The following is a 13,191-nucleotide window of genomic DNA, read 5'->3' as shown; positions in this document are numbered from 1 at the left end:
AACGCGCCGACAACAGCGCGCCGACAGAAGCGCGATTTAAGTTAAGGTAAGGGTTAGGGTTAGGGTTACGTTACAGCGCGCTTTTGTCGGCGCGCTTCAGGGTTAATTCATCGCTCATTCGTTGCACGGTTCTGTCGGCGCAGTTTTGTCACCGCGGTTTAGTCAGGCGCGCTTTTGTTGTTCACGCATTTGTGGTGGAACCTTTCTGAATAGCTTCAGGCAGTTTACAAAATACATACTGCATATATATTTCAAGGGATTTGCAATCTTGCATTATTTTGACTGATTATTTGTTACGCCTTAACATCAGCGTTCTGAAGAGACTCGTCCTACGGACTCGCTGTGCAGCCGACCTTTGGTCGTCTGCATTTGTACATTTTCAAAGGTCATTCCTTCTTTAAGGGCCTGCTGCATAGTGGATGAGATGAAGAGAACTCAGGATGGATCAATCAGCAAAAGAGGAAAACTCTTTACAATGAAATTTACAATAGAATGAATTTCCACTTAGGGAGACATACTTGCTTGTTTACTTTCTTGTTCCCTTTGGGGATTTTTCCAGAGCAATCACGGCCACGGCTGCAGGAAAAGAGAAAAAAAAGCTGAAAGTTCAAGTTCACAGGTAGAAGAGATTTTTTTGTTTGTTTGTTTGTTTATTTGCTGTGCACTGTTTTATCACTTAGGGACTATTGGATTGGATTGGATTTATTACATTTATATGCCGCCCTTTTCCCCGAAGGGGACTCAGGGCAGCTCACAATTCAAATCAGGGAAGGGGGATACAGACAGGGAATAAAAAAAGACGAACATAACAATACACAATTTAAAAGCACACAACAGTCATACCATTCGAGAAGGGGGGCAACAGCTCTTTAGCCCCAGGCCTGTCGGAACAGCCAGGTTTTAAGGGCTTTGCGGAAGGCCTGGAGGGTGGTGAGGGTTCGAATTTCCATGGGGAGCTCGTTCCAGAGGGCCGGAGCAGCCACAGAGAAGGCTCTCCTCAAAATAATTAAAACATCCAACAGTGTTTAGGATAATTTAATCTCTTCACAATAAATAAATACATTTCCTGTACTAAAAAAAAAAACCACAGCGACTTCTAAAGAGCCTTTCACTCAGAATATATATGAATTGTGGTCAGACAAAGATGCTTTTCACGTTAACAATTTTCAGGAAGCAATTGAGACACGGATAAAAGTTTGTCAAGATCATGGTCTTTATGATGCGCATGGATGTCTTTATCAGAGTCTCAGAAGGCTGACGTTACATACAAATATTAAACATGAACAGCTATATTTATTTCTTTTGGTTTTTTCCCCCCTTTCCATTGGTTATCATCCATCAGATGGGAAACAGGGTCAGCTGAAAGTTGAAAATGCCATTTAGCCTACCTTGAACTGTTTCCATCAAATCTGGTCACGATAGGAAAAATACATCTTTAAGAAATAATGCTTTAATTTGCTGTTTTCCCTTCCCATCTCCACTCTTTCTCCTTTTAGCTCTGACGAAGTAATAATAATCCCACAGTAAAATATCCAGGCAAGCATTTGTAGCCTGGAGTTAAGATATCCTAGCACAGTGGTCTCCAACTTTGGCAACTTTAAGACCTGTGGACTTCAACTCCCAGAGTTCCTCAGCCAGCTTTGCTGGCTGAGGAACTCTGGGAGTTGAAGTCCACAGGTCTTAAAGTTGCCAAGGTTGGAGACCACTGCCCTAGCATTTCTACAGGTTACAATGAACGGAGGGAGAATCTGGCAGCAGCTAATCAAAGCTGTCCTCTCGTGCTACTTACCCTTTCCCTGGGCCTCCAACTGACACCACTTGCATGCCAAAGGAGCCCTGTCCCCGAGAAGGTTTGCTCCCAGCCCACTGCCCCACCACCATCCCAGCAATTTCCAATTTGCCTCCTTGTGGTGGGATTGGATGGAGTCCTGGAAAGGAAAGGCACAGTCAGTAAGAGGAGAGAAAGGACAGGGCGATATGGGATTAGCTTCATCCACAGATCTAAATCAAATTTTTGTCATTGGAAAAGACAGGAGGAGGAGGAAAGCGTGCGCACACGTTGTTTTTATTGATCAGCTGTACATTAGGTTGCATCCTTTCAGCATTAAAAATACAAATATGAGCTGGAAGTCATAAGAGAATTAGCATTTAATATTCCCAAGAATTCCATGCCAAGATGACACTGTATTAATGAAGTCTCTTACATTGGGACTATTACGTTCATTGTTTAGAACTTTGACTCTACACTAGGAATAGGAATACATAGGAATCACATCAGTGGTGGGTTTCAAAAAATTTTCGAACCTACTCTGTGGGTGTGGCCTCCTTTGTGGGAGTGGCTTGCCGGCCATGTGACCTGGTGGGAGTGGCTTGCCGGCCATGTGTTTTCTTTCTTTCTCTTTCTCTCTCTCTCTCTCTTTCCTTCCTTTTGTCTCTCTGTCCCTTTTTCCTTTTTTTCTTTCTCTCTTTCTTTCCCTCTTTCTTTCCCTCTTTCTTTCCTTCTTTCTTTCTTTTTCTTCCTTCCTTCCTTCCTTCCTCCCTCCCTCCCTCCCTTTCTCTTTCTCTCTCTGTGTGAGTCAGTGGTGGGTTTCAAAAATTTTTGGAAGCTCTTCTGTAGGTGTGGCCTGCTTTCCGGGTCCACTGGTGGAACCTCCTCTAACCGGTTCGGTAGATTTGACGAACCGGTTCTACCGAACAGGTGCGAACTGGTAGGAACCCACCTCTGATTGGTACTATTAAATTCGTTGTTTAGAACTTTGACTCTACACTCAAAATATAGGAATCACATACATATATGAATGAAGGCTCTAGTGGAAGCATCTGGACCCCTGTCTCTTACCTGTAAAGCCTCTAGTCCTCCCAGGGGCTGGTTGCTGCATTGATCCAATAGTGCGAGGGTAAAGAGGCACTGGATAAAAAGGTGCTGCCATAGAGGGCACGAAGGGTGGAGGTGGGAGAAGAGGTGGAGGAGCCTGGCGGTTGAGGTTGATGCCTTCCAGAATACTCTGCCTCATCTTCTCTACTTTAGACACCTGCTCGGTCTGAACCAAGACCAAATAGAAACAGAACACACAAAATAGGCATCCAGTAGAATTCTGGGAAGATCTCCATATTCTTACGGTCTTTATATAATATCCTCCAAGGTCAAGAAAGCACAACTGATGAGAAATCTAAGGCATGTTGTATTGTATTGTATTGTATTGAGTTTATTTGTATGCCGCCCTTCTCCAGGAGGGACTCAGGGCGGCGAACAACTCAAGGGGGAAAGGGGACATAAACACAGTACACATGATTAAAATACACGAAAATCACACAGCCATACAAGTCGAGAGGGGAGGGGAACTCATCAACCCCAGGCCTGCTGGCACAGTTGTTCCTTTGGCACAACTTGGGCCAAGTGCCCATGGCAAAAATCACACCATAAATTGACAGTAATTGGGATAAGGAAGATAGATCCAGATAATAGCAGATGCTGCAAAACGCTCACTGAAATCAGCAAGAGCTGAACACCATTTTGTTTTATTTATTAAATTTATTTGCCACCCATCTTGCCTTGGAGCTGCTCTAGGCAGCCTACAATGAAAGAAAAAAAAGATGATAAAAACGTAAAAACAACAACAGTAAAGGAATGAAACAATAAAAATAATGAAAGTAGAAAATATGAAATGAAAAAGATGGGAGGGGGAAAGCAGGAAGCGCAGAGGTGGGGTCAGCAAGTTAGTCTAGTAACCACCTCCAGTAATTAACCCCCCCCCCCAATTGGGATGCTCCCCCCCAGGGCAAACAGCAGGGGCAGTTTTTCAGGGGATACACCCCAGGGGACAGGAAGTTCCAGAGGGCTGGTGCTACTGCAAAAAGGGTCTTCTGGATTTTGTGAGTCAGAGTTCCTTGACCGACAGGATCCTCAGCGGCCTTCTCTGCCGGCCACAGGTTAGTTTGATCATCCTGTACAATTCACTCTCTAAAGCACAAGATAAGTCAGATAGCTGGGCTATCAGTTTGCTCCAAGGCTTATTTAGGGCAGTAAACCAAGGAGAATGATAGCACTGCACTTTTCCTGCTGTCTTTGTGTACAGCCTAATAAACACAAAGCGCACATTCAGCTATTGATGAAGGAGACAAAACTGAAAGACAAAGTTATCTGGAATATCAGCAATTTGTAAAGCTGTTTTTCTTTTTTTTCTTTTTTTTAAAAATCATTTTATAAAAGCTATTTGAGAGCAACATCTCTATCTTTGCTCAAATGGCTTCACTGTTGATTTCTAAGAGAGAAGAACCCTCTAAGGAGCCGAGGTGGCACAGTGGTTAGGGTGCAGTACTGCAGGCCACTTCAGCTGACTGTTATCTGCAGTTCAGCGGTTCTAATCTCACCGGCTCAAGGTTGACTCAGCCTTCCATCCTTCCGAGGTGGGTGAAATGAGGACGCAGATTGTTGGGGGCAATATGCTGACTCTGTAAACCGCTTAGAGAGGGCTGAAAGTCCTATGAAGCGGTATATAATGGGGCTGCTCTACATGGGGCTGCCCTTGAAAAATGTTCGGAGACTACAATTGGTCCAGAATGCAGCCGCATGAGCGATACTGGGTGTACCTAGATACACCCATGTTACACCTATCCTCCGTGAGCTGCACTGGCCCCTATTGGTCTCCGGACACACTTCAAGGTGCTGGTTATCACCTTTAAAGCCCTACATGGCCTAGGACCTGGATATCTCCGTGACCGCCTCCTGCCACAGACCTCCCAGCGCCCAATAAGATCGCACAGGGTGGGCCTTCTCCGGGTGCTGTCGACTGCACAATGTCGTCTGGTGGCTCCTCGGAAGAGGGCCTTCTCTGTAGCTGCCCTGGCCCTCTGGAACGAACTGCCCCCTGAAATCCGGACTCTCCCCACTCTCTCGGCCTTCCGAAAGTCTGTTAAGACCTGGCTGTTCCGGCAGGCCTGGGGCTGCTGATCTTGACTGACCTTCAGCCCCACCAAGATCGAGTGCATGTTGTGTCCTGTTTTTAATTTGTTCTGTTTTATATTTTAAATTTTTAATATCTTCTTTTTTTAAAGCTGTCTTTTATGTAAGCCGCCCGGAGTCCTCTGGGATTGGGCGGCATACAAATCTATTAAAATTGACAAATTAAATTGACAAATATAAGTCTAACTGCTATTGCTATTGCTAACATAGAGGCAGCATTGGTACCCTCTCTTGCACATCAGAACACCTACAAATGAAAACCAGAAACAACTGCTGCCACAACTTCGTAAGTCAGGAGCAGAAGCAACTCCTTGCTGCAGTGTGCTTACCTGGCCATCGCAGAGGTCTATCAGAGGTGCCTTCTCTCGTGCAGCTTTAATCAGTTTGCTTTGAAAGAGTTTCCCATCAAAGTAGATCCATGGGCAGCAATGCTCCCAGGGCACAGGCTGCCCACAAGCATCATTGGCCAAAAGGGCCGTGTCCACTCCACTCATAAACAGAGCAGCCAACTGAACTCCTCGGGGATCCAGTTTCTCAATCTGCAAGGAAAGCAACATCCCTTTACTCCTTCCCCCTCTGTCGTCTGGCCTTCATGACCACGATCCAGCTTACGTGTCTTTATAAGGCAGGATACGGCGATACTACTATTTCCGTATTAAAGACAGCAGTGTTAGAGGCAGCACAACCCAGGCCTCTGTTCCCTATAATCATACTGAGCCCTGGGGGTGCAGTGATTAGAGTGCAGTACTGCAGGCTACTTCTGCTGCTGCCTGCAATTTAGCAGTTCGAATCTCACCAGGTTCAAGGTGAACTCATCCTTCCATCCTTCCAAGCTCAGTAAAATGAGGACCGAGATTTTTGGGAGCAATATGCTGATTTTGTAAACCGCTTAGAGTGGGCTGTAAAGTGATATATAAGTCTAAGTACTATTACTATGGCTATGTTATTATAACAGAAAAGTATAAACCTCCAATTGAGCATTTATTTCACATAAGCAAGTTTGTCTATAATGGCCAACATCCATCCCAGAGACATTAAGTATTTATGTCATGCGGAAGACAAACTACAATACACCACAGTGGCTATGGGTTACCCTGCTTACTTGCTCCAATCATAAGGTCTACTGGCGTGAAGCACATTTCACCTCCAGGGAATGTTCAGCCAAGACGGGGGAAGAAAACAGCATTTACTTCAAGAAAAACCCTCTTAAGGCCGAGGTCACGTCTGTTCAATATTTCCACCCTTTTCAGCATCGCCCAGACAACACCTGGGGCCATTTAGTTCCTCTGCGCTGAACATGTACTTCGGAAGCCCTTTCATCTTAGTACTTCTTCTTCTTTAAAACTGGTCTAACTACCCACCTCTAATCAGGCCATGCCTCATTTTGAGAGAGAAAGTGATCTAATACACCTGTTTAGAATATGCACAAGGGATCATCCAGTTTCATGGAGTCCCTTACAGCCTTTATCTTAGAATTAATGAGTAGGCTTTCTTCCAGGACCAATGGCACAGTACTGACCTTCAAGCAGAACTTTTAAGGAAAGCAGGACTGATGACAGTCGAAGAAAGAAGGAAGGGGTCAAGGAATGTTTTTACTTCTACTAAAAATGTTACAGCATTTGTCATGTAACATCTCAAAATGCTGTCCTTGCTACAGCTCTCTGTGTCTCCTTTAAGCAACTGCGCATCAAATGTAAGAATTCCAATATCATTTATGCAGATTTGTATTTCAGTTCAATGACAAAAAGAGTACCCTGCAATATAGAACTACAACCTCTTCCTTGTCCCCCACACCTTGGTTCTCTATGTGCGAGGAACTGTTCTTTACAGACAAGCATTTCATCATATGAGCAAATTTACCTGCTCTTAATCAGAACAACTGGATTAGTAAGATGAAGTTTGAATAGGAACCTGGGGGGGTTGAGATACCAAAGCAACGTGGTAGCCACAACAGAGGTGGGTTCCTACCAGTTCGCACCAGTTCGGTAGAACCGGTTCGTCAAATCTACCGAACTGGTTAGAAGAGGTTCCACCAGTGGACCCAGAAAGCAGGCCACACCTACAGAAGAGGTTCCAACATTTTAAGAGCCAAGGTGGCGCAGTGGTTAAATGCAGCACTGCAGGCTACTGCTAGATCAGCAGTTCAGCGGTTCAAATCTCACCGGCTCAGGGTTGACTCAGCCTTCCATCCTTCCGAGGTGGGTAAAATGAGGACCCAGATTGTTGGGGGCAATATGCTGACTCTCTGTAAACCGCTTAGAGAGGCCTGAAAGGCCTATGAAGCGGTATATAAGTCTACTGCTATTGCTATTGCTATTTGAAACCCAACACTGACACACACACACACACACACAGACTCACACAGAGAGAGAAAGAGAAAGAAAGGAAGAAATAAATAAAGAAAAAAGAAAAAAGAAAGAAAAAGTGTGAGAGAGAGATGAAAGGAAAAAGGAAAAAGGGACAGAGAGACAAAAGGGAGGGAGAGAGAGAGAATGAGAGAGAGAGAATGAGAGAGAGAGAGCACATGGCCGGCAAGCCACTCCCACCAGGTCACATGGCCGGCAAGCCACTCCCACATAGGAGGCCACACCCACAGAGTAGGTTTGAAAAAATTTTGAAACCCACCACTGAGCCACAAGTAATGGAAGAAATGAGCAAGGGGCAGCGGAGATGCACAAACAAACAGCTAATTCTATGCCTGCGAAAATGTAAGAGGAATTTAGCTTTCATTAGCAAGAATGACACTTGGGCCCTCTTCTATTCTCAGCCCCCTAGCTCTCACCTCATCTTCTCTCTTCTTTCCTATTCCCACTGCCAGGACTAATACAGGAGTGATAAATAACACCAACCTTCAATTCTTGAAGCTGATCTGGTTCATATAGCTGAGGAGACACTGCCTGGGCCAAGAAAGCATCCAATTCATGTCTGTGGAGGATCCGGCCTCCAGGCCACTGTATCATGTATCTTGAAAAAAGAATAATTCAAATAAAAGTACGAAATATATTATTAAGCAAGAATCAAAATTTAAAATACTTTTTTTTTATTTTTGGATACTGCTGGGCCTTGGAGAAAATTATAATTGTTTTTTATTAATGTTGAAATCTAGAATTTCAAGACAAAAAAAAAACGCATGAGTAGACAGATACACTTAGCAAAAGTTATAAGCCGTAAAGCTAACGAACTAAATGAAGTTTCACTCGTAAATGGTCACCATTTGCAGAACAAAGATCCCGAATGTGTATCTCAGTAAATCGTCTGGATATTATTTGTCACCATGTTTAAAATCAGGAAATGATTCTAAATTGACTTGTAAGATTTGATAGTTATCTTCAACTAACATACAGCAGGAAATCACTAAGCTAACATAAATATAACAATAAGCTTTCAATAAATTTATCTGATAGGTTTATATCCCAATATTTGCTCAGGATGGTATACATACTACTTCCTCCTTCCATTTTACCCAACAAAAGTCCTATGAGTTGAGTTGGGCTGAGACACTATGATTCACCGAAAGTCACTCATTAAGTATCTGTGGCTCAGGAGGGACTAGAGCATGGATTCTTCCACTGCCAGTTCAACATCTGGACCTCTGCATAATGCTTACTTCTTTATATTTTCAGATATTGTCAATCTAATTCTTACCTACTACCTCCAATCCACAACCAATTCCTGGATTCAATAGCACAGATCTCTCACAGTTCTTCTTCATAGCCGTATCCCGGTGGTACTAACCCCAGCACACAATGTTACTTGCCACTCTTTTAACTTCTCTCTTCAGATATGCTCCACTCACCGTAATACACAACACATGAGCAGTAGGTGTGTCGGTACATTGGCAGGGTTGAGCATGCCAGGGGTGTCTGATTTCATACAAGCCAGAAATGCTCTCATACGCCGGTTCTTGTCTTCCACTGCTTTGCCCAACCACAGCTTCTTGAGATTGGGACAGGTCCACTCCCGAAAAGCAAGAGCTGAGACCAACTCTGGAGTCTGGGGTGATTTCCCTTTGTACGCTGACCATTCCTTAACGATAACAGGATGAGCTATGTAGGGATAAATATCTGATTAGAATAAATCACTTCCCCAGTTCGTATAAGAAGAAGAAACAAAACTCAAGATATTTTAGGCCAAGGGGGTAAGACGCTGAGCTTGTTGATTAGAAATGTCGGCAGTTCGGCGATTCAAATCCCTAATACCGTGTAACGGAGTGAGCTCCCGTTACTTGTCCCAGCTTCTGCCAACCTAGCAGTTCGAAAGCATATAAAAATGCAAGTGGAAAAATAGGAACCACTTTGGTGGGAAGATAACATGCAACCATCATGACATCCTGCGCCTTCGGCGTTGAGTCATGACAGCCACATGACAACGGAGGTCTTCGGACAGCTTTGAAACAGAGATGAGCACCGCCCCCTAGAGTCGAGAACGACTAGCACATATGTGCAAGGGGAACCTTTACCTTTATATTTCAATGAATGTACACTTACAGCAAAAACATATTTCAAGCTCAAAATGTGAAACAGTGATAAGATTCGATTGTACATTTCAAGGTAGTAGAGCATATAGCTTTTCTTTGCATTATATCAATTCTGATCCAGTATGCCAAGGAGTAGGTTGCTGAAAAAGTATGTATGCTTCAAAAGACCAAGACACTAAGGGGAATACTTGAACATCCTATTTTTCTCACAGGCTATGCTGATCTGGCAATTTTAGGGCAATCTGAGATGTTACCAGAAGTAAAATATCCATAACACCATGATTTACACACTGTTCTTATTTTAAATTTAATTTTTCTTATAATTTATTCATGTTTGTTATAGCCACCCAAATTCAATGAACTTTGGGCAGCATACACAACCAAAAAACCATAAAAGCAATTAAAACATAGACCCACATAGCTTACACTAAAACTATCTTAAAAACAACACATATCACAACAAATGCTGAAGTATGTATGTATGTATGTATATATGTATGTATGTATGTATGTATCTCTGTGTGTACGCACGCACGCACGCATTAACCCCTCTAGATTTCTTCTATACCCATAATGCCAGGTTGGCGTGAATTAGAGGAAAAATGTAAAGTTCTGGCATTTCTTGAAATGAAATGTTTTGAAAAATCCCATTTGTTAGCCATTTTAGCCCTCATCATTACCACTACTGCTGATTGTTGCCACTTGTAGATTTGGGCTACCATATTAGTCTCTGTTGTGCAAAAATACTTTTGGCTGCCAAGAAAAGGAAGACATCCCATTTCAGGGCTGAATACAGGAGTATCATTCAAGCTGAACATCTGAACAAAGGGGAAATCCCTATTTCTTCATCTCTTTCAATTGACGGGAAGTAATAGCAGATACTAAATTAGAATGTGTACAACCTTCTTAAGTTTAGATGGAAATAAGAGGCCAAACTGTTGTATTTTGATGGAACTGGATTCCCCAAACATAGGATCACCTCATCCAATAACTTATGTTTGAATAACAGAATAATAGAGTTGGAAGGGACCTTGGAGGTCTTCTAGTCCAACCCCCTGCTCAAGCAGGAAACCCTATAAAATGTAAGCACAATAAAACCCAAAAATTAATAGTCATGGCATCAAACAGTAATCCTAGCACCTGTCTTTCAAGTTGGCCCAAAACGGTCACCATGAAACAGTGCATTCAATTCCATTATTGCAAGTCAAGAAAGATATCATAGTTAGACTGAAAGCAAAACAGATATCCAACAGAATCTACAAGGACACAATTTCTTTATCAAGCATCAAAGATGGAGAGCGAAGTATCAGAGACTATTGAATGGTGAGTTCAACGTATGCAAATGGTACTAAGGGATTGGAAGCCATAAGACTAAAACACACCTGTGGAAGTTGAACAAGGTAATTATAAAATGCTGTATGGTGAGGAAGAGGGAGGAAAAACATTTTCCTCATAGTATAAATATTATGAAGTATGTCTTTATATAAGGATACACAGTTGATTTATGCCATATAACCAAGTACCGTATTTTTCGGAGTATAAGATGCACCTTTCCCCCTCAAAATAGAGGCTGAAAATCTGGGTGCGTCATACACTTAATACAGCATTTTTTGCCTCCCAAAACTCCACCCCCTTCATCAAAATGGCCATGCAGAGCCTGTAGAAGGCTTTCAGAGAGCTCCGGGGGTTGGGAAAGGCAGAAATGAGTGAAAATGGGCCATTTTTTGCTCAATTTTACCAGCCCCCCAGGAGTACTCTATAAGCCTCCTAAAGGCTATGCAAATTTTTTGACAAAAATTTTTTGCTTGTATTTTTGGGGGGGCACCCCCCAGGAGCACTCTGCAAGCCCCCTAAAGGCTAATCATGCCTTTTTTGGTGGAAGAAACAGGCCTTTTTCGCAAAAAACGGGTGGCTTTTGGGAGGTTTGCAGAGTGCAAAAACTTTTTTTTAAAAAATTTGCCTCTTCAAAACCTTGGTGCATCTTATACTCCAGTGCGTCTTATACTCCGAAAGATACGGTAATCACAATTGGAGAAAATGGCTCCATAAAAGAGAGAAGACATTATGAAACAAGACTGCCGGGGCATGAATTCCACAGCTATGTAGTAGGATTACAGACCATCGCAGAGTGCTGCCTATACAATTATAAATAAGTTGCAGAAAAAAGCTGGCTTGGCATTAGTCCCTGCCTGGGGGATGCAAATCAAAAGAAAGTAGATAGGAGACAAAATAAGATGAGATTCATGTTTGGGGCTAAATAAGTCGGCTAGGAAAGCAAAACATGAATAAATGTGAAGATCAGCCATGGTACTACCAAAATATACAGGAGGAGGCAGAACCTGGTCCCTGAGCCATTCATGATGAAATAACTGAAGAGAAGGCAAGAGCCGAGGTGGCGCAGTGGTTAGGGTGCAGTACTGCAGGCCACTTCAGCTGACTGTTATCTGCAGTTCAGCGGTTCTAATCTCACCGGCTCAAGGTTGACTCAGCCTTCCATCCTTCCGAGGTGGGTGAAATGAGGACCCAGACCGTGGGGGCGATATGCTGACTCTGTAAACCGCTTAGAGAGGGCTGAAAGCCCTATGAAGCGCTATATAAGTCTAACTGCTATTGCTATTGCTAAGGCAGGATGTGCAGCAAACAAACAAAAGCTCTTTCTGTTGTGAACTTAAAACAAAGCCCACTCAAAAAGCTTTGTTAACATGTTTCAAATAGTCTGTGTTCTGGCCAAAAAAAACACCTCAAAATGTTTGGCCATAAAATACAATGGGAATTCATTAGCCCCCTTGTTTTCTGTTCTAGAACCACAAAGGCAATCCATTCTGATTCTAGTAAAGTATCCAACGTATTAAAAATGGCTTTTAAAAAACCCCATAACAAACAAGAGTGAACAGCAAGCATACTTTGTGACTTGTTGGCCAAAGCATCTCAGAAGGTCTAGCAAAGATGCAATACCAACAGATTCATTTCAACCCAATCTATACAAGCATACAATACTCTTGTCTCTCTGTCTCTCTGTCTCTGTCTCCCTCCCTCCCTCCCTCTTACACACACACACACACACACACAAATTGGCTTCAGAACTGCACATACAGTATATAGGTTTATAGGAAAACTGCTGAATTAGGAAGTCTCGCCTTCAGAATACTCTCTGGAATGTCAACACAGAAAGCAACAGAGCACTTCCATTTGGTAACTAGAAAGCCCGACAACACAACAATACTATTTGAAATGTAGATACTCAATTTACACATATGCATATGGGTAATCTGTCTGGAAAAAAAAGGACAATGCATAGGGACGAGGCTACATGACATCCCACAAACTCCACCATCCCATTTAGAAACACAGGAGCCTTACTCCAACACCCCCCCACACACACACACAAAAACAGGCAGCACTAGACACTTAACTGACTCCCAGTTCTCATCTTCTCAGCTGCCTTGCGAAAACAGGAGTAGGAACAGGATCTGTACCTGTAGTCTTATTAACCAAGCAAATCCCACCATGACAGGGCGCATCCTTCTGAACTAGCTAATGCAGGTTCTGGGAATCTTGTCTGCCATATTTTAACACCAAGCTCTAGAACAGTGTTTCTCAACCTTGGCAACTTGAAGATGTCTGGACTTCAAGTCCCAGAATTCCCCAGCCAGCGAATGCTGGCTGGGGAATTCTGGGACTTGAAGTCCAGACATCTTCAAGTTGCCAAGGTTGAGAAACACTGCTCTAGAAACAGTGATCTGATTTAGCA

At 43.1% G+C, this 13,191-nt stretch overlaps 1 protein-coding gene across 1 annotated transcript in view; it reads right to left on the bottom strand.

Moving 5' to 3' along the window:
* The window catches only part of FAM120C (family with sequence similarity 120C), a 35,577-nt gene that overhangs the window by 4,951 nt on the left and 17,435 nt on the right, over positions 1-13,191 (bottom strand). Inside the window, exons 10-15 of the mRNA XM_032209334.1 lie at positions 8,760-9,009; positions 7,813-7,927; positions 5,293-5,502; positions 2,840-3,041; positions 1,790-1,928; positions 519-576 (exon numbers count right to left, since the gene is read on the bottom strand). Coding sequence (XP_032065225.1) covers positions 519-576; positions 1,790-1,928; positions 2,840-3,041; positions 5,293-5,502; positions 7,813-7,927; positions 8,760-9,009 — 974 coding nt within the window. The remainder of the gene's footprint in view (positions 1-518; positions 577-1,789; positions 1,929-2,839; positions 3,042-5,292; positions 5,503-7,812; positions 7,928-8,759; positions 9,010-13,191) is intronic.

Source organism: Thamnophis elegans, chromosome 2 (assembly GCF_009769535.1).
Source record: "Thamnophis elegans isolate rThaEle1 chromosome 2, rThaEle1.pri, whole genome shotgun sequence".
Classification (NCBI taxonomy): Eukaryota; Metazoa; Chordata; class Lepidosauria; order Squamata; family Colubridae; genus Thamnophis; species Thamnophis elegans.
Note: the sequence above shows the minus strand (reverse complement) of the source record. Positions and strands in the feature narration are given on the sequence as shown.